This window comes from Pelodiscus sinensis, chromosome 10 (assembly GCF_049634645.1).
Source record: "Pelodiscus sinensis isolate JC-2024 chromosome 10, ASM4963464v1, whole genome shotgun sequence".
Lineage (NCBI taxonomy): Eukaryota > Metazoa > Chordata > Testudines > Trionychidae > Pelodiscus > Pelodiscus sinensis.
The window spans coordinates 30,789,665-30,816,905 of record NC_134720.1 but is presented as its reverse complement, the minus strand read 5'-3'; the positions used below and the strand labels follow the sequence as shown (position 1 = coordinate 30,816,905).

The 27,241-nt window shown below is 40.5% G+C and overlaps 1 protein-coding gene across 14 annotated transcripts in view; it reads right to left on the bottom strand.

Annotated features, from left to right (window-relative positions):
* Window positions 1-9,683: 9,683 nt before the first annotated feature.
* The window catches only part of SLC66A1L (solute carrier family 66 member 1 like), a 28,462-nt gene continuing 10,904 nt past the window's right edge, over window positions 9,684-27,241 (bottom strand). For 12 of the 14 annotated variants that reach the window (XM_075937784.1, XM_075937789.1, XM_075937785.1 and 9 more), the window contains 6 exons: window positions 25,930-26,020; window positions 25,825-25,854; window positions 23,256-23,380; window positions 22,323-22,418; window positions 19,122-19,307; window positions 9,684-12,942 (listed from right to left, as the gene is read on the bottom strand). In XM_075937784.1, coding sequence (XP_075793899.1) covers window positions 12,841-12,942; window positions 19,122-19,307; window positions 22,323-22,418; window positions 23,256-23,380; window positions 25,825-25,854; window positions 25,930-26,020 — 630 coding nt within the window. In that variant the 3' untranslated portion in view covers window positions 9,684-12,840. The remainder of the gene's footprint in view (window positions 12,943-19,121; window positions 19,308-22,322; window positions 22,419-23,255; window positions 23,381-25,824; window positions 25,855-25,929; window positions 26,021-27,241) is intronic. The other 2 variants (XM_006123460.2, XM_075937792.1) reach the window with 1 other exon arrangement.

Here is a 27,241-nt window from a genome sequence, read left to right as displayed (position 1 = left end):
AGACAGGAGACTGCTTTGAAAATAGAATGCATATTTCTTTGTTCGCATGGTTGGTTATTAAACTCAAACTTTGCATATTCAAGAAGCCTGTTCGGACATGGAGAAATATGCCCAGAATGCTGCTGCCCCATCCATTCCTCTCCTTGGCAAAGGCTGCCAAAAAGCTTTTACAGTCCCCCATTTACAAATATATATTCAACATGTTTCTGCACATCAGGCCAGTCAGTCACCCCAGTTAGGCAATCAGACAAGGGGTTACTTTCCTCTCTCACAAAAGATACAGCCACCATTTCTACTCTCATCTCTCATCTTTTGTCAGTGTTGTTCCCGTCTCTCTTCCCATTTTATTTCCTTCCAGTGTCCCTCACCACAGCTAAGTCCCCTTAAAATCTTTACAGTTTTGCTACAGGTGCCATTACCTCAGTATCTGCAATGTGACTCTAATACTGAGGAAACAAAATGGGCGGGGGAAGGGTGGCTTTAACCATTATAACTGTACATTATTTAGTATTTAGTCACTTCTTTTTATTCTGCTGCTCACACCCTCTCTCCATTATGTATATGGTGCTGAAAGTTGGGGCATGGACCCATTTTTTTCTTTTTATCAAGCCAGGTCACTGAATAGGGCACCTTAAGCACAATCTTGTAACTGCAGCTCCCAGATTATGAGAGTCGCCCACCATATACACTTTTTCTGACTACAGTGAACACTATCTTTATCTTCCTCCTCAGTTGCTGGTATCAATATAGGGTATGTCTACACTACAGAGGTTTTTTTGGAAAAACAGCCATTTTTCCAAAAAAACTTGAGTTACGCCCACACTGCAATCACGTTCTTTCGAAAGAAAATGGAAAGAACAGAGGGGTTTTTCTAACATTGTTAACCTCTTTCTACAAGGTGGAAGCCTTTTTCTGAAACAGCTCTTTTGGAAAAAGTGTGTGTGGATGGGGAAAAGAGAGTTCTTTCGAAAGAAGAAGAAAGAAGAAAAAGCACAGGTTGCCCAGTGGCCACTCCATCCATAGTAATCACAGCTTAAATGAGAGATAGTGTCCACACCGAATGGATGCTATCTTTTGAAAAAGCAGATGGCTTTTTCAATGCGCTTTTGCAGTGTAGATGTTCTCTTTTGGAAGAAGATTTTCCAGAAGATCTCTTATAGAAAAGCTTCTTCTGAAAGGAGCCTGTAGTCTAGACATAGCCATAGTCTACAAGGGTATGTCTACACTACCCCGCTAGTGCGAACTAGCGGGGTAATGTATGCATACCGAACGTGCAAATGAAGCCCGGGATTTGAATTTCCCGGGCTTTATTTGCATAAGCCGGCCGGCGCCATTTTTAAATGCCGGCTTGTTCGAACCCTGTGCCGCGCGGCTACACGCAGCACGGGCTAGATAGTTCGGACTAGCAAGCCATTCCGAACTATCTGTACACCTCGTTCCACAAGGCTCGAACAAGCCGGCATTTAAAAATGGCGCCGGCCGGCTTATGCAAATAAAGCCCGGGAAATTCAAATCCCGGGCTTCATTTGCATGTTCGGTATGCATACATTACCCCGCTAGATCGCACTAGCGGGGTAGTGTAGACATACCCCAAGACAGTGGTCTCTCTTTCCACTGCCAGCGGACCACTGCGCACTGGAGAAGAGTACAGCAGCATCTTCTTTCTCAAATCACGTTTCCAACAAAATGAGAAATAGCAGCTTTTCCTCTCCCTATCACCATACAAAGAAGCCAGAAGAGGATCTTCTGAGATCTTGAATAGCACAGTGGTCTGTACCTATTCCTCTACTTCTAGTATCACAGCTAGAGAAAGATTTTGTCGTCTTCTCCATTCCTGTAGTGGGGTCTTCCAGTGCTAGGAAACTGGCAGCAAACTTCTTGTTGTCCAGCCTTTCTGCCTGGGACAGGACTCTGAGGAGTGTTTGATCCTTCTAGGACTGCCTGAGAGATGAAGTAAGGGTAGCTGATACATAGTTTAAGAGCCAACAGGAACACAGGGTCTGAATTAGACTATTTACCATAATGCCTGAGAGTTGAAAAGATTTAGTCCTGGCTTTGATATTGAAAATAAACACTTCAACTTTGTATCTCAGTTTCCCTCATTTATAAAATGGACATAAAATATTTAACTAATCCTCACAACACTGCTAGATAGCTGTTTTTAAAAAAAGTATTTTAACCAGCTGTAATAAGGGAACAAATTTTATAGGAAAGTGGCCTGTTTTAGAAACTGAAATGTTAATAAAAAGTCAACATTATGGTCTATTTTGAACACTTCCGAAACAAAATGTTCAAAATTTCCTTTTAATTTGAGATGTTATGGGAAGAAAAGGGGCTAATATGATCCTTGAAACTATCAACAGGAGAGCAATAGGAATGTGATTGGTGGGATTGATACTGGAACACTGCACTGAATTCTGGTGTAAAAAGATTTTTAAAAATGAGAGAGGTTGCAGAAAAGAGCCACAAAAAAATTTGGAGACCTCCAAAAAAATCTTGGGGGGCCTTACAGTGAGAGAGACAGAGCCTAATCTCTTTAGTTTATCAAAAAAGATTTAATTACAATGTCTATGTACATTCACAGGGAGAAAATACCAGATTCTAAAGCGCTTCAAACCTAACAGAGGAAAGTAGAACAGAACAAAAATCAACCAAACAAAACCTAATGGCTGGAAGTTATAGCAAGACAAATTCAAATTAGAAATAATTCACAAAATTTTTCACAGTTAAGAGTGATGAACCATTGGAACAAGCTTTCACGGGAAGTGACAGATTGACCATTTTTGGATCTACATATAGATCAAGACACAATACCTTTCCCGAAGATACACTTTAACCAAACACAAGTCATTAGACACAAATTAGGGCTAACTGGTGACATTCTATGGCCATGATAGACAGGAGGTCAGATTAGATCAGGGCTGGGCAAAATACGACCCGGGAGGTGGGGGATCCAGCCCACAGATCACCCTGCCAGGACCCTCAGGCATGCAGCTGCCACTGTTTAAAGCAGTCCCTCTGGCTCTCTGCTCTGCAGGGAGGGGGAGACTTTGTGTCATCTCCTAGCCCCCAGCCCAATCCTCAGCTCCTATAGGCTGGAATCAAACAACCAATAAGATCTGAGAGATTAGCTTAGGGTATGGAGGCAGCACAAGCCTCTTTCCCTTCCCAGAACTGAGAGCCACGTGGAGGGAACAAGCCTGAGTCTAAAGTGATTTGGGGCTCCTGCCTTGGGGGTGCTGCTGGCTTAGGTAAGTGCCTCCAGCCAGAGCCTGCCTCTGGTATCCCTGCCCCTCCTGCATCACAACTTTGCCCCCAGGTCACCATCCAAACCCTCTGCATTCTACACCCCCTTTTCCCCTTCTTCCAGATCACAATTCCCTCCCAGATGTTGCGACTCCTCCTAGAGCCCCTCCCCCAAGCCAGAATCCTCTCCTGCATCCATATTCCTTTCCTGACCCTACACTCCAACTCCCTAACTGAGGTCACAGCCCCCTCCTTCAGCCAAACTCCCTCTCAGACCTCTCACCATCTCCTGCACCCCATTCCTTTACCCTGTGCACACTTCTGCACCCATCCTCTACTCTAGACCCTGCATCTCCTCCACAGAAAAGTGTGCCCCTTGACCACTTCCCAAAATCTTGGAGTGGCCCCCCACCAAAAATTATTGTCCTTCCCTGGATTAGATGATTTCATGGTTCTTTCTGGACTTAATCTATGAATCTGTGCTTCTGAAGTGCTAATATACAGTAGGTGCTAATTACTGAATTATGTGGCTTCATTAACATCAGTGGGTGATTCATGACTAGATACCTATATAGCACTGAAGCTATACAGCTCAGAGAGTGGGAGGTGAACAAAAATGAAGTTGAAATAGCATCTGTCCCTAAAGGAACAGAGACTCCAGTTCGATCTCTAGCTCAGCTGCAGATTTCTCAGTCAATAATTTAATCTGCGTTACTGATTATCAATAGTGATGTTAAATCACTTTGTCCAAAGCAATTGTTAGGGTCTAAAATCAGATAGCTTGATTTTAATTGTATGGGGAAATATCTAGTTGGATTAAAATGGCCATCTTCCAACTATAGTGGTACTTTATAAGCAGTTTAGAACCTAGCATGGTGCCTTACCACAACAATAGGGGGATAAATGCCTCGGAAACACATACATTATATATTGACAATATCTAGGAAGTAACAACTTGAACACGGGGATCAGATATTACAAGTAATGAATACTGAACAATACTTATCTGTAAAAAAAAGCATACATTTTTTATTTACATTTCTTAGTAAAACAGGGACCCATTAATACTCTGAATGTCAAAAGAATTGGCTGGAAATACTCGTGAATCAACATTCAAAGGAAAAATTCAACAGTAATTTTCACAGTAATGAGGCATCATAGCTTAAGAGTCATTTCAAAGAATGGATTATGATCAGTTCCAGGAATTCTGTCTATAAATGTGGCCTCAAAAAAAACCCAGGGCCAAGCTGCCACGTTTAGTGACAGTCTTTGTTTGTTTTACACTTACAGAGAAATACAAACAGCAATGAAATTTGTAGGGAGCCCAGATTTACTATAGGATGGTTCCTGCGATAAGTTGCACTGGTACACATCTGTTCCACACTAAAGTTGTTGATGCTTGTAGGAACTGATGTGTTATAAGTCCTCCCATTCAATGCTCTTAAGCAGAAAAAAAAAAGAAAAGAAAAAAAATTGTGCAAATAGAAGTTAGCCATGGGAAAAAAATTCCCCGCTTTAAGTTCTTTTGCTGTTAGTCCAAGTTTGTTGGACCGTATCTTGGACTTATAGCTAGGCTAGCCTGTATAACATTTGGTAGACCAGGGAAATAAAAAACAGGCCCTGACAATGTGATCTACTGAATCATTACAGTGCAGCAGGCAAAGTACTTCCCAATTATTATAACATCTCTGTTCAGTTGTTAACCCTAAGCTTCCCCTGAGTTTTCAGTGTAAATTATCTTTTTTCAAATGAAAATATTATATGTGGACCATATAAACTCAGAGAGCTTGGGCCTAATCCTTCAAATTTCCCCCCCACTAAACTCTCTAGAGCGAGATAAATGGACATTGATTTCCAGAGGAAGGGTAATGTGTATCCCCCCTCATCCATAGTTTCTCCCCAGCAGCCTTTACCTACAGAGAGGCCAGATTGTGTTAAGTTTGTAAAATATGCTGCAACTTCCCAAACTGGTTAACATTTAAGCAAGTTATTAAAGGCCTTGGTTTCATTAGGGATTGCTAAGTAAACAGTACATAATGCACACAATATTTTTTATTTTATCAATAGCAGGCTGTAAAGAGGCATCTGGAACCTTCATTAGTCTCTCTCCAGGAAGCTATGTTTGCCCATTGGGTAATCAGTCAGAAAGAACACCATCACTGCAAAAGACTTCCGCCAGCACTACTTAGAATACAAACACAAGACCTTGTTATCATGTTGTCTGCATTAGTAGGAATAGGGTAGGAATGGGACAGTTACCTAACCACTCCTTCCCAGCTGGTGAACAAAGCCTTTCTTTGTAGGTAGGAACCTCTCCCTGGATGAGGTTCTGAGCTGCAGCAGGAGTTTCAGAACCAACGCTGCTTTCCTAACAAGCTAAATTGACCTTACCCGTTACAAGGAATACAGAACTTGAAGGCATTAACCAAACACCTGAATTCTTTTATGTGAAGACTAATAATAATTTCCAAAAAATCCCTGACATAAGAAACCAGCAGGAGAAATATTTTCACTAGAGGGAGGACTTTGCTTACTTTGGCAAGTACTACTAAAGGGTAGATTATCTAGCAGCTGATGGAACACAAGTACTGGCCAGAGACTGTGGGTGAAGTTCTTCACTAAGGGTATGTCTATACTTGCACCCTCTTTCGAAAGAGGGATGCAAATGAAGACATTTGAAATTGCAAATGAAGCCGGGATTTAAATATCCTGTGCTTCATTTGCATATTCACACTATGGCGCTGTTTTGAAATAGTTAAGACGCGATTATTTCAAGAGAAAACCCTTCTCTCTAAATAACGCTTATTCCATATACAATGAAGTTTACCAGTTATTTCGAGTATTTCTAATATGTAGAAGACTCAGGGCAACCAGAGAAGATAAGGCATTTCTCCCTCTGGAGCCCAGATTTCTCAAATAGAAAAGGAACTGATGATACCTAAGTGCTTTACTTTTCCTCCCTCCACCCCAGTGTAAGCAGTAGTAATCATTAATTAGCCTAATGAGTATTATTTTTTTAAGCAGGATAGACTAATTTGAGAGTTCTTCCTCATGTTGACCTTTTCAGCCTGACAGCATACACTAGCTTGCGAACAGAGCAAATTAGATAGAATTATGTTACTCACCACCACACAGAGGTGATAATAGCAAGTAGTTACGAAATAACCACTTCAGCATTGCAGCTGCTTCTACTATATTTGAAGGACCAGCCCTCCAGTAAAGCATGCTGGAAAACATCCCTATCAGAAGACAACTCTGCAGTGAGGAATGGAAATATCAACTAAGTAATCATATATATATAGTAGCCCAGTGCCTGTGAGTCTGTAACGCTGACGTACACGGCCATGCCCCCTGGCCGTGTACGTCAGCGCCCCGCCTCCCTTCCCCTCCCGCCGGGGCCCCGCTAAGCGGCGCAGCGCAAGTGCTGCTCAGCTGGGCCCCGGCGGGGGAGCAAGCGGCGGCAAGCGGTCATTTGGGGTCCGCACTCCCCATGCATACCCCAAACGGCCGCTTGCTCCCCTGCCGGGGCCTAGCTGAGCATCGCTCGCGCTGCGCCACTCAGCTGGGCCCTGGTGAGAGGGGAAGGGGGGCGGGGTGCTGACATACTCGGCCAGAGGGCCTAGCCGTGTACATCACCGCCCCCCCTTCCCCACTCACCGTGGTGCTGAGTGCTGCGCCTCTCAGCTGGGCCACCATGGGGGAGAGGGAGGGGGGGCAGTGACATACACAGCCCCATCCCCTGGCTGTGTAAGTCACCGACACGGAGGGAGAGAGCTCAGGAGAGAAGATCTGAAAATCCCGTCTTATGATGGGCTAATTGGCTAGTTGCTTAAGAATGAGTAGGAAGGGTAGCCAGGTGGGTTGGCTGTATGTTACATACCACTGATCTATCTATAAGGTAGTTAGAGTCATTCTTTATGAACTAGCCAATTAGTCCATCATAAGATGGGATTTTCAGGTCTCTCCTCCATGTCAGTCTTCTCTCCTGAGCTTCCAGTCTCTCTCCCTCTCCGCCTCCTACTGCCTCCTCCTCTCTCTCAGCTCTCCTACGCCTCCTGCCTCTCTCTCTGTCTCTCTCTTTCTCTTCTCCTCCCCCTCCTGCCTCTCACTCAGGGGACTGTGGAACCCAAATGGCCTCTTGGGCTCCGCACTCCTCGTGCTGCATGGGGAGCGTGGAGCCCAAATGATCGCTTGCGCCACTTGCTCTCATGTGGTGCAGAAGTCAGCCAAGCGCCATGGTGGGAGGCGAAGAAGGGCGGGGTGGTGATGTTCACGGCCGGGGGCGGGGCCTGGAGCCGCTGTCACACCATCCCGCCCCCCCTTCCCTTCTCGCCGTGGCGCTCGGCTGACTTCTGCGCCGCTCAGACAGGCCGCCATGGGGGAGCAAGTGGCCGTTTGGGCCCCACACTCCCCATACAACACGGGCCGCCCAGGGGGAACAGCCAGCATTTCAGGCAACAGCACAGCCCAGAGAGAACAGCCAGCATTTCAGGCAACAGCGCCGCCCAGAGGGAACAGCCAGCATTTCAGCGTTACAGACTCTCAGACATTGGGCATTATATATATGATAAGTACCACAATGATTTCTCTAATATTAGCATTTCTGCATTTAGGCTTCCTATGTACTAATAGGAGCTCTACTAAATCTCACCAGTTTTACCCCACAGGCAGTTATGACAGTAGAAGTTGGAAAAACTACTGCCTTTATTGGTAGGGCTCGTCCTCCTCTCACCCAATGAAATACAGAAAAAAATAATATATAGGAAAGTATAGAAGTACCTTATAACCAGGAAAAAAAACCTGCAAATTTACACATATGTGATTGTGTACATGGGGAATAATTACCATATAAACCAGTGTGATTAGAGAACGAGAACCATTCCCACAAAGCTTCTGACAGGTAAGAGAGCATGGCCATTCTCACATTATTTCAAACTATTTTTAATCTTGTCTGTTTGCTAGCCATAACATTACAACATACAAGAAAGGTTGCTGAACTGAGAAACTTCTAAACTTCCAAGGCTGGCAGTTACTAAGAATTGTTATTTATTTGGACAGCGAGGGGCAAATTCTTCCTCATTTCCTGTTAACCTGAATATGTCAGTGGACGTGAGGGCAGAATTGGACACCCAGAAATTTCCTGATATCTGCTGTTTTGAAGTTTAAGTGAGTCCCTTTGGAATTTACACAGGTTAGCAAAGATCTGTTGGACAATTAGTAGTGATCGGACAAATGGAAAAATAAAATTTCATTTTCTCACATTTAAATTGAAGATAATCTCAAACTTTTGTGTTTTTTTGTCTGATTTATAACATCTTTAAGGAAATGAGAGCTGCAAAAGCAACAACATTACCCTTTGGAGAATTTTGGATGGCTCTTATGTTTCCTTTCTTCAGTGCTTCCACATTTGGTTGTATACAGTAAACACTGTTTAACAGGAACGGGGAGAGAGAAGATCATAAAAGAGCCAAGCAGCAGCAGCTTTTGCATGATGTTTCCTATGGGTATAGCTAAACCATTTATTCTAGGCTATTTTGACAGTTTAGGAGTTGGTGTAAAAACAACTTTAGAAAATTTGCCAGCCTACATAAACTTCAGGAGAAGCAGTTCAGTATCTGCCTGCTTTATTGACCCAACTAATTGGAAACGCTGTCAGATGACCTTGAGGTCACTCAGATTTAGAATAGCTTTCTTTGGGCTGAAGAGTTAGTTTAGGTAGCTAAGCCCTATGGCAAGATTGATACAGTGAGTACAGGGAGACTTAGAGACGCCTCCTTTAGTTAATCAAGTTTTCATGACAGTAAACAAGAAAACAATGGTATTAATCTTGCAGAAGTGTGAGGGAAGAATTAGTGGGACAGAGCAAGGCAATTAAGTCAGTTTTCTTCCTTTACCCAAGTAGCTATGCAGGATGTTACTTGCGTTATTACATACTCCCTTTCAAATTAACCAACAAGAAATAGTCTGGGACAAATCCTCATCTACAGTATGGGTGTGTCTAGACTACAGAGTTTTGTCGACAAAAGTGGACTTTTGTCCACAAAACTATACCTGCGTCTACACTACCACTGAGTTCTGTTGACATAACGTCGACAGAACTCAGCAGTTTTGTCGACGCTGGTAAACCTCATTTTACGAGGCATAACGCCTTCTATCAACAGAGTTCTGTCGACAGAAGGTGTTATTGCATGTAGGATTGTGTCTAGACTACAGGGTTTTGTCGACAAAGCAGCTTGCTTTGTCAACAGAACTGAATGTAGTCTAGACGCTCTTTGTCGACTGTATCTGTCGACAAAACCCTGTAGTCTAGACGTACCCTATGTTCCAATGATTTCAACAGAACTATGCTGACTTACATCAGGTTAGGATATGTCTCAGAGAACAGAATAACCAAAGGGTGGGTAAATGATATAATCAGCGTCCATATAAAACCAGAATGCATAACAAATAACAATTTATTTGGTTCACGATTTCAGTAAAATCTTTGCCACCTATTTTTATTGAACAGAAAATATTCAATTAAAATGATACACTGTGTCCTATATACGTGTGTGTGTGTGCGCACAATAAATGACAATATTTAATACTGTTATATATTAAGATGTTAAATTATCTTTCAACATTTTTAAACTAAATCACTGTACATTTTGTATCATCTATGGTTTAATAAACTATAGCAATATAAACGCAGGACACACAACACAAAACAGGATTACATATAGTAATGAAAAGGAAATATAATCCTTGAAGCAATGATGCAAGAACAAATGTTAACTGCATTAAAAAGTAACAAGATTGGATAATCTCTTAAATACAGCATATAAATCTACAAGCGAGACAAATTGTTTCTGAATTTATGAAATGGACAGGTCAAATTCTAACTCACCCTTCTACAATTTCAGAAATTGGGAAGTATACTACATACTGTTCTCAAATATACATTAAGGGCCTGAGGCTGCAAACGTCTTGAAGCAGACAGATCCCAGGTGCCCACACAAAGCCCCAAAGTGTCTTGCATAATTAGAGTACGTATCTTAAAAACACTTACAAGATACTGATTGGGATAATTCCACTTACACATAGGCTATGTCTACACTACAAGGTTTTTGTGCAAAAACCTGCAGAGTGTCCACACTTCAAGCGTGTTTTTGTGTAACAAAATCTACAGTCCATCGACAGAACAGAGGTCTTTTTGTGGTGTAGGTATACCTCCTTCTGCGAGGCACAACTCCTTTTTGTGCAAGAGTTCTTGCACAAAAAGGTATGTGTGGATGCTCAACGGGAGTTTCTTGTGAAAAAGAGCCTATCACAAAAAGCACAGGTGCTCTGATGGCCATTCTGTGAATGGCCATCAGAACTTTGTTGCGCAAGAATGTCCATGCAGTGTGGACATTCTCTTGTGCAACATTGCTTTTGCTATGCACTTTTGAGGTGTGGATGCGCTTTTGTGCAAGAAGTTTTTGCGGAAGATCTCTTCAGCAAAAACCTTCTTTGGAAAAAACCCTGCAGTGTAGACAAAGCCATAGTGTCAGCATTTATTAACTGTGATAGCAACTTTAAAATTACAAAAACAAATCCTAGAATTATAGCTATGAAAGTTATATTAATTACATTGACCAGTCAATAAATAATGTATAACAAGGAGTATTACACAATATACAACTGTTGCAACAATGTACAATATACACAATGCTATTTTGTGCTACCTACAGTATGTTACATTCTCATACTACCCTCAAAGTAGGTTTTGTGGACTGACTGATTTCTTTAACTTGCTCTGCGGCAGTGAATAGCCAATTACAATATCAATCATGAATTATATTGTTTAAATTTAAAAATTATTTAATCTTTAACTTGTTTTTAGATGTAATACTTAAAACTCCAGAGAGAGGTCACAGAGATTAGTATTTTTTTTATTATTATTTTTTTCTGTTCAGTTGACAGCACTTATAGTACAGACTGTTTTCCCATTTACATTTTTTCTCCTGTTTTATACAGGTGTCTTAAGGTAGAGATAAGGATTTACAATTTAGAAAATGAAAAACTACAAACTTAGCAAGGGAACTCACGGGCAGATATAATAACTTGAAATTACTATTTTTTAAACTGGAGGGCTACGTCTAGACTGGCCAGATTTTGCGCAAAAGCGCCTGCTTTTGCGCAAAATCTTGCCAGATGTCTAAACTGGCCGTAAGTTCTTGAGCTAGAACACTGACGATCTCATGTAAGATCGTCAGTGTCCTTGCGCAAGAACTGTGACACTCCCGCTCAGGAATAAGCGCCTCTTGCACAAGGGTTCTTGCGCAAGAGGCCAGTGTAGACAGCTCTTGCTCAAGAAAACCCCGATGCGCAAAATGATGATTGAGGCTTTCTTGCGCAAGAGAGCATCTATACTGGCACGGGATGCTCTTGCGCAAAAATGCGCAAAGGCACCTGCCAGTATAGATGCTTTCTTGTGCAAATGCTTTTAACAGAAAAACTTTTCTGTTAAAAGCATATGCGCAAGATCGCACCAGTCTAGACGCAGCTGATTATGTTCAAATTGAGTATTCCTTTTAATATAGTTTTCAGAATTTATATAAGAGGAAAATGTTGAATAATCCATATAAAGAAACAAATTGCTCAGATTAAAATGAAAGACATACCTACCAGCTATCCTGCATTTGGAAAAAAAAATACGGGCAGTCTTTTATCTCTAACTTCTTAATGATTAGACCATATGTATGTAGAAGGCTGAAAAGAGAGGAAGGTTCTGCAAAATGTAGATATATAGTAATTTTATAAGTACATTACACACAATATGCACTAAATAACAATATTTTAATGAAAATAATGGCACACACTAAGAAGCAAACAAAATGCATAGAATTCTATATTGGACTGCGAGGCTCCCAATTATTTTAATGGGAATTAAATGAACAGATCCATTACATGTGCTTATGCATCCAGAATTTTGGCTTTGGATTAAAATAATGTAAAGGCTTATTTCTCCTCTTGAGGTGGATGAAATTGAGCCCTGCAAGGAGAGTCCACACCAGGCCTATACACCACCCTGTTCTGGAGGTTTAAAAAACCACAAGTGATATGGATGCCCTGTGAGGACTCTTGGCAATAGTGAATTTAATGATTTATTATCATTAAATAATTATATATGTATAACAGATTGTGAGAGGTTTAAAAAGGTTCAGATGGACTTATTTACATTTGCTGCAGTCACTTCTTAAGTTTGAGAAATATCTGCATCGTATTACAGTGGTATCATCCAGCACTCTTCTGAGTTAGGTTATTCCATATTGTAAAGTATGTGATCTTCTACAGTGAGGAGTGCTCTAGAAATAGAACACAACTCATTGCAGGAGACAAAAAGAATAAAATGAGGTAATTCAGAAGAAAATGTATTGACTGTGTGTTTTCTTAGCACTTACAGTACAGCAGACAGTAAATATTATTTTCTTTTGTAATATCTTCACAATACTACAAAGAACAAGACACTGACAATAAGCTTGGTCTCTATGCATTTTTAATCTTCATTCTGTGAAAAATCTTCAAGTACTCCAACTGTAAACTTTATTGAAAAAAATAAAGCCAGAAACTTTAGGAATCCTCTTCATTCACAAGCAGCGGTTCCACTTCCAATGCCACTAAACTGGGTCTTCTCTTGGTCTGCTTGCGATACATAATAAATTGTGCAGTCATCTGGATATTATGGGGTAAGGAAATGAACAACATGAGATATGAAGACAGCATTGTCAGACAGGATGAAAATCAGTCATCCGTCTAGTCCACCAAGCAACCAATCTCAGACAGTGATCACTTTGATTCTTCAGAGGAGGTTCAGAACTCTCTGCAGAAGATTATTATGCCTATAATGTTTCTTCCTAGCCCTGCTAGTTAATGGCTAGTTTATGCTCTAATGCATGAGTTTATATCCCTATTTTTAATCTGAACTGTGGACATTTCTAAATCCATGTGTATAATCCTTCTTCAAAGCCTGCCTCATTTGTTCTCAATTATATCTTATGGCAATGAATTCGTTTTAGCCACATGGATGTTCTGGGAATTTCTTGTTGGCACTATTTAGAATTGTAAATTCCACATTTATTTATTTATTTACTGTTATTGCAATCAAATTAATACACATGTAATACAGTAATTACTCGTTTAACACGTGCCCACTTAACATGTTTTCATAATAGCATGGGTTTTTTTAGGGAACTTTTTTCGAATAACATGACCATCCCTGAAATAACACAAAAATAATCAAGTGGCGGACTACTTTTTGTGGCGGTATAAGTTGGTGAAAACAGTGGTAATACGCATGAGTGGATGAATACACATGGTACAGAGCTCCTCTGCTCACCCACATTTATCTTTGCGTTTAACAAACTGCGGCGACTTGTGTTGCTAGATATCTAATATTGACATTGATGACTGAGCACCAACAAAAAATTGACTCTGCTGCCACCACCTGAAATGCAACCCCCACCTTTTCCATTTTTTAATGGGAAAAATTGACCCCACATAGCACTTTTTCGCTTAGCATGAACATTTTCAGAAACGTATCTATAGTCTTAAATGAGGAATTACTTGTACACACTAGGTCAGATCCTGGCCCTCATTATGACCCCTATATTCGCTTCTCTAGTGACTTTCAGGGGATATAAAGAAGCCACAATGACTCTCAGGTGAAAGCCCCAGAACAGGAACAGTGTATGATTGACATTGTCCTACAATGTACCAAGCAGAGGGCTATGCTGGGGTTGGAACCAGAGAAGCATTTCAGAGGCATGAGGGAGAATGGCCACAATTCTTTGAACCTGGCCTATTTGGGGCAGTAAAGCATCCCTAAGCAGATGAACAGAGCCTACCATAAATGAGAGCAGTCCATGGGCGGGAACTACTCCAATTTATTGTAGCAGCTCTTCTGATCCCCAGCCATGCCCAGAATCTGAGGGGCACAGAGCCTACTTAAAGATGCCTTTGCCCCGATCCTCTGTACCCCATTTTTGTGCTGTGCCTCCTGGAAGTGTAGCGTAGACTCTAACCCAATACATAAAAATTTGCTCATCAAAACCACTCATTTCTTAGCATGGTAAAGAAGTAGAACTACTGTATAAGGGTGTGTCTAGACTACATGGCTCCGTTAAAGAAGCCATGTAGATGAGTGTACTCGGCAAAGGGAAATGAAGCAGCGATTTAAATAATTGACACTTCATTTACATCAAAATGGCCGTCGCACTGTGCCGATCAGCTGATTGTCGGCACAGTGCGGTTGTCTAGATGGGGATTAGCCGACCCTTTGTCGTCAGATCCTTTATGCCTCGTGAAACGAGGCTTACAACCCCCAGCCAGTGTCTCATCAACCAGGTCAATGGTTTTCAGCCTTTTTTCATTTAAGTACCCTAAAACAATTTCAAATGGAGGTGTGACCCACCCCTGGAAATCTTAGTCTGTGGCCCCTCCAGGGGTCTGCAAACCACAGGTTGAAAACAATGTATTAGACCAAACTACTGTTAGTGTTTATATCCAACCCTGAATGGGCTTTGGAGAAGTGGATGGGATCAGGAAGGAAGCTTCATGATAGGGACCTGCATGAAAGGCGGCATAAAATATAGAAAATGGGTGTTTACTGGGCATTTTCACACACAATACAATTCATGCCCTTATTCACACAGCTTTAGGTCAGACTGTGGCATACTACCACTATTCTGTGAATCCCTTTTTACAAATGAAACAGCATTGCTCTGTGAGGAATCCTGGAACATAAGATCTCTGCTAGCAACATTTTAAATTGTTTGAAGCTAAAGCTTGCCATTATTTCAAGAAAAGTCATTCCTGTAGAAGCTTGCTGGAAGGTGCAGGTGAGTAGAGAGTCAATTCTCTACATGCTAGCTACAGCCCTATGAATCACCTTGCTTTCTCATAGCTTTATAATACCTCCACCTCTGGGATCTCTCGCAGCTAAAGACTAGTCAAGATTTCCTTCAGTGATAGTAGATATGCACTCTTATTTAAATCTGTATTAACATGGGGTTCTCTTCCTACTTAGAGCTGAGCAAGTTAGCTGCACAGCACTTTTAGCTACTATAGGTCAGAAAACTAAGAGACCAGGAATTTGAAAGAACCTCATCCTGCAAGATACTGAGCATCTTCTGAGGGTGCTGAGTGCCTTCATCTCTTGAAAAAAATACTAGGAGCTCTTGTAGGACTCTGTCTTTCTACCAGTGTGACTAAGGTGCTATTCCACTGAAGTCAGGCTGTGTATCTGGGAGTTGGGACAAATGTGGATCTCCTGCATGTAAAGACCAACTACAGGAAAACTCCAATAGTCCGGCATCAAAATGGCAAGAGCCTAGTGAGTGAGCTTCAGCAAAAAATGAGTCACAAGGTAACAGCGGCAGCAGCTGAACTGAGCAAAAAGGGTAAAAAAGGCTTAAAACTAAAATTTACAGTATACTGTATATAGTATGTACAATAAAAAGGGTTAAGAACACTTTATATACAGTATATAATGTATACAGTATATATATATAACCATCTTATAGTACCTCCTGATAGTCCAGCATATTTGATAATCTGGCACTACCTAGGTCCCATAGGTTCTGGATTATTGGAAATCTACTGTATCATTCTTAGCCCATGACCATTGCCTGTCTGGTGGTCTGTTTTACTTAATGAGCTTAAGAACCAATTGCAAATAATTTGCAATATGCAATTCTAGATGAGTATTTCCAACATGTGTTTTCATTAATAGAGATTTAAAGAATAAAATTAAAAACTGCCACTGTCAACATTCGGTCAACATTTCTTTTCTAAGTTTATAAAATATTAATGTGCAATAAGTGATGCATGAAACCATGCTGAGAAAAACAAATGCTGAGAGAGGGAGAAAGTTGTATGCTCATCTAGGAAACTGCCCTGGCTGAATGGTCAAGTCAAGCTTAAATTCTCAGCATGATATAATTAAATTACTACACAATCATGTTTTGTAAAAGCATATAATGAATTCCAAATGGTTGCCCAGCAAATCACAAGAAGCAAGACTGTTAAGACTCTGGCTATTGTTATTTAGCGCTGGCTGACTATGGGTTTTTTTGGCTCTCTAGTAACAATGTAATCTGGAACTAACTATGCCGCATTTCAATGTAGTTTGCTGGACCTAACATATTGCATGTCAAATAAAACAGAGAGGGGGGGACAGAATCTCGGTACTGGGATCTGTCTAATCTATGCAGTAGGCAATGTTTTCAGGATTCAGCTTACCGATAAGGACACAAAGGTTCAAATGGAGCTAGTTTGAAGGTTTCAAGATGGAAACTTAACGGCCCAATTCTGTCCTTCACTCATATGGGTGCAACTCTCACTGAGTTCAATCTCCAGAGAAAGCAATGAAAGCTGTGTCCATGTGTTTGAGGGACAAGTAGGGCATGAGCTGCTCTAATATTTGGCATTTTATAGTACTTTATGTTGAAGCATTCAGCAAAACTCTTACCTACACAACCCTACATCTCAACCAAAAGCCAACAGTCTTGGGTCTTCCAATGATACCTAAAGATGAAACAAACCTGGACTATGGAGAAGAAAGTTCCAGAATCCCAGTTGATCTACTGAGAATGCTCTATCCCAGCCATTTCAATCTAGGGACTAGCCAGGGCTGCCATTGCAACAGACATTTGTGCAGAAATCCTATCGTAGGCAGTTATGGAGAAACCTATTCCTATCCCAGTCACTTGCCGGTTGTTTTTTTCCTAGCTGCATTCTGCTTTCTATCCCATCTAATATAACTCTGGATGTTCTCAGAACTTACCTACCAAAGAAGGAAGTTAGTCACTCAAAGGGAGTGATTATCCACAAATTAAACACCTCTTCTCTTCTAAAGATCGGGAGCTTTCTATTCTGATTCCTTCTGTTCCCAATAATCAAGGTCCTGCTTACCACTTTCTGATTTTCTCATGACTGTAATTTGGGGTGTGAGTTTTCTGAGAATTTTTTGCAAGAAACAGTAATGAAACTTGTAAAGCACTTATTTCTATATCTTGAGGACTTCTCTAGGCAGGGGATCTGCTTTTATTTCTCCTTTTCTACTGATTACAGTTTCTTTAAGTTCCCCAAACCAAGTTGGAAGCATCTGTTTTCAATACAGTTTGAACTGGAGGACTAATAGTAGGATTGGATTCAGACTCTAATCAAGTCAAAACTGAGAAATGAATGTCATGTGCACATAGGCATTGTGATTCTGGGCAGTTTGTGGCCAATATCAGAGTTCCTCAAAGGAATACATCATGGAAGGGAATGTACAAATATGCAAGTAGTGTTCTGGCAATGTAATCAGCACTGAATTCTGATTTTCTTTTTTGTAAGTACAAGCCTAGAGAGTTCAAACCAGGGCAAAAAGCCATGAAATGTATAAAAGCTGCAGAGAGGTAGTTGCGTTAAGACTGTAACTGAAAAAAATTAAAACAGTGAATAGTTTTGCAGCACCTTAGAGACTAACAAAAAATGGAGATTGTATCATAAGCTTTCATGGCACAACCCACTTCTTCAGATGAATGGGGCTAAGGGGACCAGGGAACAAATAAATAGCAGAGAAAGAGAGGGAAAGGGAAGGGGAAAAAATGGAGGAAAAAAATAGTCAATTATTGAGTGTCCCTGGTAAATGAGGCCAAAAGAGTGGGCTCTTAAGTATTCTAAGTACCTGATACTTAGCTTTTTATAAGTCTGCTCATGCTAGAGATACGTTATTAATAATAAAACTATATCTTTAATTTCAAAATTGGCATTTATCTTCAGTACTGTATTAACACTGTAGTGAACTTGAGCGTTCATGTAGTAAATGACCTTTTTTTGAATTTCATGTCTTCAGATACTATCCTAAGTGAAAGAATGAGTTAGTCAATCTGAAGTTTTAACAACTGAACTATTTATATGCTTTAAAACAGTTCTGGGACTTTTTTTCACTCTACCTCAACTTTACGCTTGAAGAGGGATACAATATTTGCTCTTGTTAGTTTTAACTACTGACTTGAAGTTCTCAAAGTGGACATGTCAGGAATATCTTCTCTTAATGCAAATGCTTAGTGGAATTGAAAGCTGGAAAATCCAGGCTCTGGGTTCCATATGATCAGATGGTTTGTAATTCTCTATTTGTTAACTCAGCTATTCTGATCTCTGTAGTAGCCTATAATTCATAGACTCTTTCATCTAATATTAAACAGGGAAAGTCTCAGTGTATCCAAACTTATACTACAGTTCTATAGCTCCTTCTGCCAGTTACAGAATACATGCTCCTTCTGGCATACTAACCTATGCTGTAATATGTGCTGCTGTGTATAATCCTCAATCACTTAAATTCATAGATGCATATGTTTGTACCCATGGTGATGCACCGAGTTTTATGGGTAACTGCAGTGTATGTTCACTACATATGTTTTGAAAACATTTCTTAATATGCTTCATGTTTGTCCATGACCACTAGATAAGACTGGCAATGATGCAATTTAAGATATCTTTAAAAATGGGCCAGTTTCAGTTATAATCTACTATGTAAATTTGGAAATAATTTGAGAGAGCTTTTCAGGTATTAAACATGCATTAACCATGCATAAATGGGAGGAACACAGTACATACCTAAAAATGAAAATATGGTACATCTATGTACTGATTACAAATAATAAAGCCATCCAGTGCAGCTTTAATTTGGAAACCCTATTCAAATGTATTGGCCATTTTCTAAAACAGGGCATTTAAAAAAAACATTTCACAATCATTTACATACAAAATGCCAGCCATGCAAAATTTCAACTCAATCTCAAGTTACCGTCCAATATTAATAAATACACTGTTCAGAAACTCTTGCTCTAACTGGAAAAGGATACAAAAATATCTAGAAACAGAACTCCAAAGCTCCCAATGAGCCATGGAAGATGATGCATAAAGTAGAGGTTTCTGAGAGATTCAGCTGCAGGCATCTTTAAAACAAGGCTCAGTCCATAAGTACAGTTTCCCATCATGGCTAATGCAAACAGCAGATAAGATGTACCTTCTGTGGATCTTCTTTGGAACTACAAATAATTTAAAAAAAACATTGATAGGGGAGAAAAAAGATTTCACCTATGTTACAGTGATCATAGACTACTAGAACTGGACGGGACCTCAAGTGGTCATCAATTCCAGGCCCTGGGACTCATGGAAGAACCAAGCACCATTTAAATCAACCCTGACAGATGTTTATCTAACCTGCTCTTAAGTATCGCCAATGATGGAGATTCCACAACCTCCCTAAGCAATTTATTGCAGTGCTTAATCACTCTGACAGGACATTTTTCCTAATGTCCAACCTAAACCTCCCTTGCTTAAGCGCATTGCTTCCTGTCCTATTGTCATGGGTTAAGGCAGGGGTTCTCAAACTTGTGATACGACCTCCCTCTCCTTTGCTGAAACCACCCTGTCAGTTACTCGCGACCCTTTCTAAGTTGTTTGCGACCCCCCTCTTAAGTTGCTCGTGACCCTCCGGGGGGACAAGACCCACAGTTTGAGAAACGCTGGGTTAAGGAGAATAATTTTTCTCCCTCCGCCTTGCAACACCCTTTTAGGTACTTGAAAGATGCTATCATGTCCCCTCTCAGCCTTCTCTTTTCCAGAGTAAAAAAACTTCAGTTCTTTCGACCTTTCCTCACAGGTCATGTTTTCTAGACCTTTAATCATTTGTGTTCCTCTTCTCTGGATCTTCTCCAAATCTTCCCTGAAATGTGGTGCCCAGAATTGAACACAATACTCTAATGGAGGCCTAATCAGTGCAGAATACAGTGTAAGAATTATTTCTTGAGTCTTGCTTACAACATGTTTGGTTTTTTTTGCAAGTGTCACATTGTTGACTCATATTTAGCTTGTGGTCCACTATGACCCGTAGATCCCTTTTTGCAATACTCCTTCCTAGACTATCACTTCCCAGTCTGTATGTGTGAAACAGATTGTTCTTTCCTAAATCGAGTATTTTGCATTTGTCCTTACTGCATTTCTTATTTACCATTGACCATTTCTCAAGTTTGTCTAGATTGTTTTGAATTATTATCCTATCCTCCAAAGCAGGGTTTCTTAATCAGTGGTACGAGTATCCTTAGGGGTATTCGAGAGAAGATTGGGGATACGTCAACACAACTAAAATTTGGAGAAAACTGAATTTGTGTTTTAAGTTTTACAGCGTTTTATTATTTTTTTACTTTATACACCCAAAAATTTCATCGCCGGCCTGGCTACGATTAAGATGTTTAAACAAATGTGTTGCAACAGTACGAAAATTTTGTGTGTGTCTGAAAACTGTAGGTGCTGGGGGTACTTATATATATATTTTTAAAAGGGGGTACTTTATATATAAAAAAAAAGGTTGAGAAACATTGCTCCAAAGCATCTGCAACCTCTTCCAGCTTGGTATCAGCAGCAAGCTGCATAAGAGTATTCTTTATGTCATTACCTCTATCGTTGAAGATACTGAACAGAACTGGTCCCAAAACTGATCCCTGCAGAACCCCACTTGTTATGCCCTTCCACCATGACTATGAACCACTGATAACTACAGGTTGGACCTTCTGGGTCTAGCAATCTTGGGAACTGACCAGTCCCGAACAAGGGATTTTGCCAGACCAGAAGAGGTCAATTCCGGCCTCTTTGCTGATGGGACTTCGGGTCTCTCCTGGGGTCCATCAGCAGATCTGGCCAGACTCTCCTCAGAGCTCCATGCCCCCTCCCAGCATGGTTGCCAGCCTGGTCCCTAGTCATGCCTCATGCTCCTCCTGGCCGCCGTGCTCCCTATCCCCAGGCTGCCAGCTCTGGTGGGTCTGCCTTGCAGGGTCTATTCCTGGCCCACACCCCTGGGTGGGCTGCAATGCTGTCCCTGGCTGCTGCTGCTGTGATGCTGGCCTTAGCTGCTGGGCTCCCTGCCCCTAATGGGGCTGCAATGTTGGGTCTGGCTTCCAGGCTTCCTGCCCCAACGGGGTTGTGAAACTGTGCTCCCTGCCCCTAAGGGGCTGCGATGCTGAGTCTGGCCCCAGCCACCAGGCTCCCTGCCCTGAGGCTGACTCCACTGCCAGCCCTGGCTCGAGGTTTTCAGCTCCCATCATGGCTGCCAGCTTCCCGTTCCACTCCTGGCCACCTACTGGACGGACCATGGATGTTCCAGGACCAGAGAGTCCCAGACGAGAGATGTTCAGCCTGCACTCTCCGAGAATGACTATTCAGTTATGGATATTTTCGAGTTATTTTACTTTTTAACATGACTTCAGAAATTCAAACACTTATTCGTTTCCAGCTTGAAAACACGTATGTTTCTAATGCTTCTGCCTCGTTTAGATCTATTTCTGCAGCAGAATAATCTACATCCATAGTAATGTGCATAATTCTGGGAAGTAATATATGTTAACTCCTGCAGCTGCAGAGCAGAAAGAGACTCTAGCCCATTACAAAATATTACTGTTTATTTCTTCAGAAATCTGTTACTCCTTTGCTGTTTCCAGTGGAGCCATTTTAAAATACTTTATCATCCTATTTCAGAGGCGCCTGGTGGATTGAAAATACACTGCAGTGCATTATGCCAACTTAAAGATCAAAGCTCATTCCAATGCCTGATGTTCTCTACATATTTAAAATCTTTCATTCGTGGACAGTAAGTATGTTATGAAATCACCAATGGCATCTTTGAAGTCATAGCAGATTAGGTTTTAAACTCACAGTTTTATAGAAAACTTTTTATGTTGTATATTTAAGAGAGAACACTGGCCAATCAAGAAAAATAAACTGCATGTTTGTTTTTCATGTGCAATACAGGGCTATGCCCCAACCTTACAAATCCTGATATACTTCTCTTGTCCTCTGTGAAAGCTGTTCATTTCCCTGGAATCTTCATCTTTCTCCTGATGGGAGGGAGGGAACAGTTTTCTTCCTTGCCTGTTCCCATTTCAGATGGTCCCAAATGCAAAGTACAGATTTCAAATAGAAGTTTGTGTTCAGTGAGAGGAAGATTCCAGTGTATAAAACAGGCAGTACAATGCAATTTAAGTGAACTCTCACAAAAATATACTTACGTTTTTATACAGCTGAGGTAACCTAGATCCCAAGTAAAACATGCAAGATATGTAGCCACAAATGAAGCCTGACATCTCAATCATACCAAGAGTGTTCTGAAAAGCCAACAAAAGCACAATAAGATTTTGATTTAAAATGCTTTCAAATGTTTCAAGGGTTTTTAACTGCATTTCTTGAAAGGGACTGAACCAGTACTTACTTCAAAGCAATTCAAGGTAGGGATGTTAATGGGCAACCAGTACCAGGGATTGGATGTGTGTGTGTGCGCGTGTGTGTTAAATGCTGTTGTAAATGGCCAAAGAGGTGAGTGCTAGAAAGCATAGCTTTACCTCAGTGTAGTTGTAGTGCACACTCAAATCAAATTAGTGGAATTTGATTGGGATTTAATGCTAAATCACAGTTGGGATTTAATGCTAAATATTAATGCAAAATGCATCTATTCTTAATAGTGAAAGAGCTGAACTTGGTGATTAAAGTCTATTAAGAACTACAGCAAAAGTCAGTGAAAAGGCATAGCATACTGTGGACACACAATGCATTTACATTATTTTCAACAGGAATTATGTTAGTTTCCCCACTCGAACTATATAATTATAATTTCAGAATTTCCACTCATGAATTGGAAAGCTGTGTCATGCTTAAGTAGCTGTATTTTAATAATGCCAGCTGGAAATATAGTCTGATGTCAATACCATGACAGGAAGACTGAACTGCCAGCCATCTCCATAGCTGTTTTTAGGCAACTTCCGTATTTCTAGGGTGGGGGTTTGGAATGCATTTTTCAAACAAATACTCATAATACCACACACACAAATTCTAAGGCATTTAGGATCATCATACAAATTCCTACAAAGCATATTTATAACGCTCACCAACGTTTTATCTATAGTCATTTTTTTGGGGGGAAGGAGATTAACCAAAAAACAAACCACCTTGTTAGCTTCAAGTACAGTACTCTGGTCTTGATTTCGTAGTAGTAGCTTACTGGGTAAAATTACACACAATGTTATACACATCAGGACCCAGACTACACAGAAATTCTTCAGGCTTATGCTGCCTACAATAAAACACAACGAGTTAGCTGATAAATTACTTGATGGCTAGTAACATTGGTATCTGTTCATAATTTAGTGTATAGAGTTACAAACAATAATACATGAAGTTTCACATTCAATCCACTTTTTAAACTAGCTCCCATTAACACACATTTCTTAAACTTTTTAAGACCGAGGAACACCAAACAATTTTTTTTTAAATGAGGAACAGCAAGGATTTTTTTGTTGAGGGGGGAAAAAATAGGCTGCCTGTGCCTTTAAGGGTGGCCATTTTGAATTATGTTGTTCTCCACGGCACATCTCTGACTGCCTTGCGGCACACCGGTCTGCCACGGAACACAGTTTAAAAAACACTGCATTAACACATTTAGGTGTAAGCTAGCATGGTAAGCAATATGCTGCTAAGTACAATAGAACAGAATACAACACTGTCTTTCCACAAATGTTGACTAAACGCCCCAAATACAAAGACATTTGGAATGGAAATGTCATAGGTGTCCTAAAGGCTCTGCTGTTAATGCAGGCCTACCAGCAATGCAATTTAAGTACATGATTAACTAAGCATGTGAGTGGTCCCACTCAGATCCACGGGACTACTCATGCTTAAAGTTAAGCATACACTTATGTAACTTGCTGGATTGGGGTTAAATAGTCACCTATAAAAGGATTTCAAAACAGAAAATAGTATAAATAATTCAGTAGATAAGGTAACTTCTATATTAGGATACAGGAGTGCCTACAGGCTCAAGATGAAATCAGCACTGCACTGTGCTAAAAGTTGTACTGATAAACAACAAGAGAAAGTCCCTGTCCTGTAAATTTGCTGTCTAAACAGTCAAGACAAAGGACATATTAATATCACCATTTAACAGATGGGGATCTGAAATGCAAAGACTTAGGCCCAGATTTTAAAAAATATTTAGCTGATGCTACGCTCCTACTGACTGCTAATGGGATTTAGGCTTCTATATCCTTTTTGAAAATGAAATAATCTCATAAATTAGTTAGAGATTGCAATATTGAATACATCACTACCGAAATACCTTTAAAAATCTGGGCATAAATGTCTTTTCCATGGTTACACAAGAGTCAGAGGTAGAACTGGGAAGTGACTCCTTAACCTCAGAACTACCCTTCAATTTCTAGTTAGGCATGAGTGTGACTGGAAAGAGGCACAGCAGCTGGGACTGTGGATATAAACAAGGAAACTCAGAGCTAAGAACACGCCATGTAATCTTAAACTTGATGTGGTTAGATATTGCATGGATTTAAGAGCAGATCTATGTCTGCAACTGATTCTTTATTCAGCTGGGTATGTCTAAGTTTTTAACTCTTGTTTTTTATTACCTTTGTTAGACCTTTAGTTTTAATATTTTGACTTTAAAATGATCCAACTGATATGGTCAGGTATGTTAGTCTTCTTCCTAAGCTTTTATCATTTGAACAGAACTTTGATTGCCACTGTCCAGCTTCACAGGTAATTAATCAGCCCCGCCTAGTCAGAGGCTCAAGGCTTCATGAATGGAGCTGACTGACTGGGTGGGACTGATTAATCACCTGTTAAACTGTGCTGCCCCACAGGTTAGAGAGAACACTGATTATAATATAAATGGCAGACTGAAAATTTTTCTAAGATTAAACACTTATAATTCCTGGCAAGATTTTATGAAGCAATGCAAGTAATTTCATTCCTTTTGCATAGGGTCTTTTTGACAATGTATAGTTACAGAAAACACATGAAAATGTCGAAATACTTTATGCAGTTAGCAAATATATAATAAAAAGTCCAAAATCAGGGAAAGTAATTAGACAGAACCTAAAAGAAAGAAATTTATGCTTTCAATCTTCTTCTACATGTGCTTAGATAGCTGAATGTAGGCAGTAAAACTAAGGAATAAACTAAAGTGTGCAACTATGTACTTCAAAATTATTGCATTTTTAAACACCTATGTAAAGTGACAATCTTACACAGAAAATACTCATAGCTATTAATCTTTTGCTAACTTAGAATGTGTAACAAATTTTGATTAGGACTAGTTGAATTTCCTGCAAATATAAATAACTCTGCAAAAAAAAAAAAAAAAAAAAAAAAGCAAGACAGGCCCTAAGGAGAAAGAATGGGATTTTCATAGGACCCTAACAAAACTGTAACTGGGATTTGGGTGCTCACTAGGTTTGTTTAAATGGTTAAACAATAAGCCTGGGCTTAATGATTATTGTTAATGGTTATACCCTTCTGTATCAGAGGCAATAGTACAGGGCGGCAGCCAACTCCCCAGGAGTTGGGCTGGGAGCTGGTACACACCATAAGCCTGCTTAAAAGTCAGCTTCCCTTGTGCACTGGCTCCTGCGGAGTCTGCTGTTGCCCCATGCTGCAGGTGCGTGTAACTGCTGAGATTTTCATTGGTTACACAATTACCCACTTTTTAACATCCCTAGAGCTCACCTCCTTTCAGACCATTCTGAAAACTCATACCTAAAAGATGAAGAAAAGAATATCAGAGTACTCCACTTCATAATGAGGCAGTGAATTAATTGTTGAAAATCTTACATTTTGTCACCTTCTGATTTTTGAGCTTATAGTAGGCAAACTGTGAGATCACAATTATGTCCATGTTAACATAAAAGATGGCAGTGACAATCTGAAAGAAATCACAAGATGCAGCTGCTTATATATTAAACAAAAACAGGACTGTCTTTAAGGAAATGATTTACAGGATGTAGAGAACACAGAGATTATACATGCCAAACTTCCAAAAAAAGCTGGTTAGGATACAAACCAAGTTAAATTGCTGTAGTATAGTGTAATATGTATTTACAGTAAGGCAAATTCTTGGTCCTTAGATCTAAGGCACTATAGAGCTTGAGCTACACAGTCGAACTACTGCTGCAACTAGGGGATGTAAAATCCTGCTCAATTGGTTAACCGATTAGAAGGGGTGGGCAAGGGAGCCGCTCCTGCCCTGCCTGTGGCACGGGAGGAGGGGGCACTACAGCCTGGGGGAAGGGAAAGTGGATAGACTCTGCCAGCCACCAGCCCCGCATGGACCTGTCCCCAGAAGCTGGCAGCCCTTTGCAGTGCCCAGAAGGATTGTCGCAGCCCTCCCCACATGGTGGGGGCTGCTCCTGGGTACTGGTTAACCTTTATCAGGTCAGCGTCGCCAGTTAAGGGTGATGCTTACCAAATAACCTGTTAACTGGTTACCCATTCACATCTCTAGCTACAACAGCAAAGATTAAATAGATTTTAAGGTATATGGCACAATCCCTGTCTGGGGTAGATGCTAAATCCCTTCACTTGCCCAGAGATGTGTGTCTTCTCCTCCTGAGCACCCAGCATTCAATTAAGAAGGCAGTGTGCATGATCACTGCCTCCCCATACTAAAAAGGTATGGCTTTTTTCCTGCTATTTCACAGCTGGGGAGATAGAATGGATAATGCTGCCTTAAAGCTGCAGAACTGTGTTATGTACTGAAATTAGTCTCTACCCAATCCTGGTCTCCCATATGGCTTGTGACAGTCTTCCAGGTTATGAAGTATGCCTTTTTTAAACCAAGAAGGGAAAGGTAAATCAATAAAGGCAGAAATTAAGTCTGACCTATAAGGAAAGGTTAAAAAAGCTGGATATGTTTAATCTTAAAAAAAGAAGTCTGTGGGGGACCAGGCAAGTCTTCAAATATGTTAAGAGTTGTTAGAGGATTGTGATAAATTATTCTCCATGTCCTCTGAAGGAAGGACTAGAAATAATTGGCTTAATCTGCAGCAAAGGTGATATAGGTTAGATGTTAGGAAATTATTTCTAACTGTAAGGATTGGAATAGGTAACCCAGGGAGGTTGTTGAATCCTCATCAAGGTTTTCAAG